The following is a 6,000-nucleotide window of genomic DNA, read 5'->3' as shown; positions in this document are numbered from 1 at the left end:
ACTTTAAGTACAGGATAGATGATAAATATTCACTATATCAGTTTTTAATAACAATAGGGCAGAAGCACTTTATTCAGGGAAGTTTTTGTTTTTCTACTGTCATCTGAATTGAGGCTACTAAAAATGCATGACCAGATTATTATAGGTACCTAAGAGGTTTCTCTATCTCTCACCTCTCCCCTTCAAATAGGTTCTCCATATCACAGACAGATCATTCATTTATTCACTCTTGAAACATTTATAAAGGATTTATTATGTACTAAGTACAAAGCACAGACTAATTTGGGCAAAAGTGTGAAAAAACAGATCATATTCAACGTTATAATGCTGTATAGATGTCTAACAATTTTCACTGCGTTAGCTCCCCATTGCCCATATTGTATATTCAACTTTAAATCCCTTAACCTGGCATTTCAGATTATCCATAATTTGGCTTTAAAGACCGTCTAAGTTTTACTTACTATCCTTTTTATAACCAGATTTATTTTTAACAGTGCCATGAAAATGATTTATAATTTCAGTTTTTGAGTTTTTGCTGAAGTTGTTCAATCCAATTAAAATTTCCTCCCTAAGCCTTTGGCCTGTTCGAATCCTATTTAATTCTCCAAAATCTAGACGGAATAAGACTATACAGTAGAGTTTTTCCTCTCATTTCTACTCAAAGTGATCATTCTTATAATTCCCAAAATAATTACTGCTTCTTCAAGTCACTTGACAATCCTCTGAAGCTATTGCTTTTTTATTATTCTATTCTTTTATTGTTATTTAACTTTAATATATTTCATCATTTATCTCACTAATTAGATGTTAAGCTGCCAGAGGTGAGATTGTTTCTTGTTTAACAGTATTTTGGAAAAGGTCTAGCAATCACTAGTATCACAAAATAAATAAGGATAACAAAATATGTAGATATTTTAACAAGACTGGTAAAGAAGACCCATATAAATGAAGAAATGTACTATATTTATGAAGACTCAATTATAAAGATATTAGTTGTTCCCAAATTAATCTATAAATTTAATGTAATTCCAAGTAAAATACTTGAAGGACGGAGGATTAATTATAGTGAAGAAAACAGACTGAAGTAGAAAATGAAATCCTCACTCTGATTAGTTTACAGTTAGTTGGGCAGTCTGACATTATACACAGATGTATAAAACTATGTGTACAACTTGTTACAAATAAATTGAAGGTGTAGAAGACTGAGCCAAGTAAGGAAAAATATAAAAGAACTAATTTAGATTAGGGACAGGGGATCAGACAATTCTATCAAAAACCACACAGTGTTTTTGTTTCCTACAATGCAAATGGCTAAACGTTCCAGATCCCCAGGGGACTGCAGCGGCAGGGGCGGTGAGATCTTGGCGCCCCACTGACCGACCAGTCACGGGCTGGTGCGACTTTGCATGATTCTGGAGGGGACCGCCGACTGTATTCTACATCCTTATGGGGCGAGAAGAATTTTCACGACTTGAACTTGCGGATTTTTTCCTGATCTATTGCTAGCATTTTGCTGTCAGATCCTACGCACTATCTTGAATTTGAGTTTTATTTTTCCTTGCACCCGCAAGCTTAGACAAGCTTAGAACTTCACGGAGGCGGATCTTTGGATGGTTCGCGGCCCGGCCATTTCACATGGTCACACAGTGCACCTCCTCTGGCCGCTAGGCAGGTGGGCTGGAGGCAGGCGGGCTGGAGGCATGCGGGCAAGGAGGTAAGTGAACCGATGAGGGACCCCTAAGCGGCCGTCAGCGCGCGAGAGCGCTCGGCGCGTTCTGGGCTGTCTGCGCCTGGCGCGCGCGCTGCCGCCCGGCGCTCGTTCTCGTCCCTTCTCGCTCTCGCGGCGGCACGGACAGAGCGCGCTGCCTCGCGCTAGTCCTCCAGCCGCTCCGGTTGGCCTTCGCGGCGCGCGCCAACCGGGCCAGCCCAGGCACCCGCTTCGCTCGGGCCGGCCAGCAGGTTTGCTCACCCCGCCTCCCCACCCCCGCCCCCGTGCCGCAGCTGGGCGCTTGCGCGGGGCGCGTGGCCGTGGCTGGGGTCTCCGCCGCAATCCGTGCAGCCGCGGCCGCTGCCGCCTCAGTCAATCAGTCAGTCCCCAGAAATGGCGGAAGAAGGTGAGCGAGAGGAGCTGCTCTCACCGCCGCCAGTCTCTCCGGCCAAGCGCCTCTGCTCCTGGCCCAGCCCGCGGGCTCACCACCCTCGCGGTTTGCCCGGGGCGGCCAGCGGCGGGGTGGGGGGCGTCGGCGGTAGCTGCCTGCCCTCCGGGGCCCGCCCCCACCTGCAGCCAGAGTCCCTGCTGGACTGCGCCGCCAAGACAGTGGCAGAAAAGTGGGCGTACGAACGGGTGGAGGAGCGCTTCGAGCGGATTCCGGAACCTGTGCAGCGCCGCATCGTCTACTGGTCCTTCCCGCGGAATGAGCGGGAGATCTGCATGTACTCCAGCTTCCAGTACCGGGGCGGCCCGAGCGTCAGCGCGGCTGGCTGCGCTGCGGGGGCATCGCTGACTGAGGAGGGGCCGCAGCCACCCCCAGGGGCCACTGCTCAGGCCGGCTCCGCCCCCGGGGCTGCAGCGGCGGGGGCATCTCCTGGGCAGGGTGCTGGGGCGGGAGCAGCCGGCGAGGGGCTGCCGTTCCGCCGGGGCATCCGTCTGCTGGACAGCGGCTCCGTGGAGAACGTGCTGCAAGTCGGTAGGTGCTCACCGGGCTCTTCTCTGGTCCCTGGCTTCTTCCGCAGGTGCCTTCTCTCTCTGCCCCAGCCCGGGGGCAAGACCCCAGCTTACTGTCAAACTCCTGTTCCCTTGCTCAAGGACATACTAACCACATAAAAACTTTTCTCAACATTTCTTTCAGGTCCACTGCTGCTCTTTCTCCCCACTGGCCCTCCACCCCCGTTTCACTTTGTTTGAAGAGCGAATAGGGCTCTTTTTTACTCTTTATTCTACACTCACATCTAAAACAAAAAGGATTGGGAGGAATGCTTTTTTGGATGTACTAATTTCTGGAATGCGTTTTTCTAATTTAAGTTTAGAGAGGAGAGAATTGTTAGTGAATCCGGAGCAAGCCGTCTTAATAGGGAATGTTTAAGGGAGAGGCTGTCAAAGGCAATGTATAATCTTAGCATGTTGAAGCTGGATGTAATTTTAAAATTGGAAAAAATCAACAATTAATTTCAGGCAATTTAAATTTTCTGCTTTAGTATTTTTTTTCCTTCTCAACCAGCTATACTTGGGAATCTAGGCAGCGGACTTAACAATAACGGAAGATGGAAATGTGACAGCTTCGCTTATCCACACCCTCACCCAAGGAAAAAAAAAAAAAAGCTACACAATCTGGAGTGGGGGTGGGGTCTCTCTTCCTTGTCACACTGGGGTAAATAAAAAGCTGGTCACGTTGGGTTTTTCAAGTGCTTCTTATTTAACAAGTCTTCGTATTTGCTTTTTGTTTTATCTTTTTTGTTTGTGGGAAAATGAAAAATGATTTCTTTTTCTTTTACTCTTCCAGAGCTTCTGGTCAGTTTGTTATGCTTATTAAATATACAAACACAGTAGTTCCGATTTGTGGAATGGTTAGGGAGAAAGAGAAAAAAATGACATTGTTTAATATTGACTTTCAATGTGGAAAACTAAACCACTGATGTTTTTTCTGTTGGGTTATTATAGCATTTTGGAAGTGCACATTATTTCTATGCACTTTATTTATACACTATATGCTCATATTTATTGAAAAATATTGATTTTTGAAAGGAGTTGGGCAGAGGTTGCTTTTAGAATTAAGCACAGGAACACACACACACACACACACACACACACACACACACACACTCCAAACATGTAGCTCTCTTCTACCCAGGTAAAACTAACATTTTTTTTTCTTTTGAAGAGTAGTGCATTTGTGGTGTTTCACATAAAGTAATCTATTTCTGGTTATTGAGAATCACTGAATCCTGTGTTTCTTTTTAAAACAAAAGTATATCACAATTTGTTTTGCAAATGGGAAATGTAAATTTATCGAAATTCATCCTGTATCAGAATACAGTGACAGTTCATTGAGGAAGTTTTATTTGAAAAAGGCTAGTCCTTTGTGTATTTATGTGTATTTTTGAAAGAATGAATTGAATAGTCAGATAATTAAGATGTACAGCTTTAACAGACATACTGAAAACATGAAAATGAATATAGAAATTTATTAGCCTGTAAACTTCTTTGTATAAGCTTAGATCAGTTAATTTTTAAGATTTTAGTTTACAATATTTTAAGTTGAAAAGTGTCAATTTAAGTGGTCATTTTATAGTAAGAGATGGATTTGAAAGAATTTGCAAACCTGAGGGGGCAAATGGAGATGAAAAGTTTTAAAGGGGTATATATTTTGAAAGTGACTATAATGTCAAGTTCCAGATGCAATTAGATTTTGTAGGTGATCCATATCATGTGTAAATCAGATATTTTTCTTTCATGATATGATAGCATGCTTACTGGGGTTGATGAGCTTTTGTATGATGGTTTTGGGGACTGGAGAAAAGATTCTCACTTTGGATTTCATAGACGAAGGTAGGTAGGAGAGTGAATTAATCACATCAAGGTATGTGATGCTATTTGAGAACCATGCACTGTGTAACCTTTATTCTTCTGTTCTTAATTTATGCTAATGAGTGTGAAAGAAAAGGATATGCCATTTTGTTTCATTATGAGTTCTGTATCTGGCATGAACCACCTTTTAACATGTAAAATTAGAGACTCATTCCTCATAAACTTAAAATGTGAGTACTTGACTTAATCTAGAAGACAGGTTTTTATAAAAAGTATTGCCAAAAGATGAGTGAGAAAGTAATTTAGTAGGCAGGATAGTTATGTTCTTCAGTTTATAACTTCACTTCAAACTCAATTTAATTACTACATTGTGCTAATTAAACATTCTACATCATACCTTACTGTTTCCAAGTCATATTTACAACCTCAGAATAGGGAAGTTAGTGAAGCCTGATGCTTTAGGAAGGAAGGGAAGATAGGGTATTTCTAAAACATTCTTTTAAAGAAAAGATTCCTAAGGGGATCTAAATGAAGAAAACAAAAAGACCTTAAAATAAACATAAATAAATACATTTTTAAAATGAAGAAAATGGCACAACACAAAAGTTTTTGAAGGAAAACAAATTAGACAACAAGAAAAACTTGTACAAAAAGTAAATATATTAAGTTCAGTAACTTCTGATTACTTTTCATATGGAATCTGGTGGTGATGGGAAATCATGGAATGGCTAGAAGGCAAGGACTGTAGAAAACATCAGATTTTGAATCAGAACTAAAACTTTCCCAGCTCATGTAAACAAATGGTGAAACTATAGGTTGTTAAAAGCTCAAAGGATACATTTCTTTTACATAACAGTGTTGAATCAGAAGTATTGTTCCTTTTAAAAGGGGGAAATTGTAAATTAGTCTTTTCATGGACATCTGTAGGTTTGGAGCTGTGCGAATAGACTTAGAGACTGCTCTCTCAGTATTATGAAGGTAATGGAGTTCAGATGCTTTCAGCATCTGCATTTTTAACCTATTTAAGAAGCCCATGGAAATAGCAATAGCATAAACCTTGGGAAAATACTTATTCAGGAGTCTGCAGATGGTATAAGAATAGGACAAGTACAAATTTTCTAGTAATTTTTAAATGTGGACCTAAAACATTTTTGCTATCCATCATATTTTAAATTAACATCTTTTTGTTTGATAAAATTTAAAAGGAAATTTGTGCCTTTTGAAGGAACTCCGAATTGATTGAGGGAAAAGGGGCATTCACAGTTTTTCTCTAAATGCAGATCTACTATATTTATTTATATATTTAGATTTTAAAAAGTGAGGTAAAGCCATGTGGGTATATTCTGTGCTGGTATATCCTAATTATATAAACACTTACCCAGAAATTTTCATACATTGACAGTTGACTTCAGCAAAACCCTAGACCATTTTTAGTCCACACATTTTCTTTTTCCTTTTTTCAAAGTTTTTTCGAG

The 6,000-nt window shown here is 41.0% G+C and overlaps 1 protein-coding gene across 3 annotated transcripts in view; it reads left to right on the top strand.

Annotated features, from left to right (window-relative positions):
* The first annotated feature begins 236 nt into the window (after positions 1-236).
* Positions 237-6,000, top strand: part of ZSWIM5 (zinc finger SWIM-type containing 5) — a 121,650-nt gene continuing 115,886 nt past the window's right edge. For 2 of the 3 annotated variants that reach the window (XM_045859949.1, XM_045859948.1), the window contains exon 1: positions 237-2,687. In XM_045859949.1, the coding sequence (XP_045715905.1) occupies positions 2,102-2,687 (586 nt within the window). In that variant the 5' untranslated portion in view covers positions 237-2,101. The remainder of the gene's footprint in view (positions 2,688-6,000) is intronic. The other variant, XM_045859950.1, reaches the window with a different exon arrangement.

Source organism: Phyllostomus hastatus, unplaced genomic scaffold, assembly GCF_019186645.2.
Source record: "Phyllostomus hastatus isolate PE091 unplaced genomic scaffold, TTU_PhHast_1.1 phas_scaffold_182, whole genome shotgun sequence".
Classification (NCBI taxonomy): domain Eukaryota; kingdom Metazoa; phylum Chordata; class Mammalia; order Chiroptera; family Phyllostomidae; genus Phyllostomus; species Phyllostomus hastatus.
This window is presented reverse-complemented; position numbering and strand designations above follow the sequence as displayed.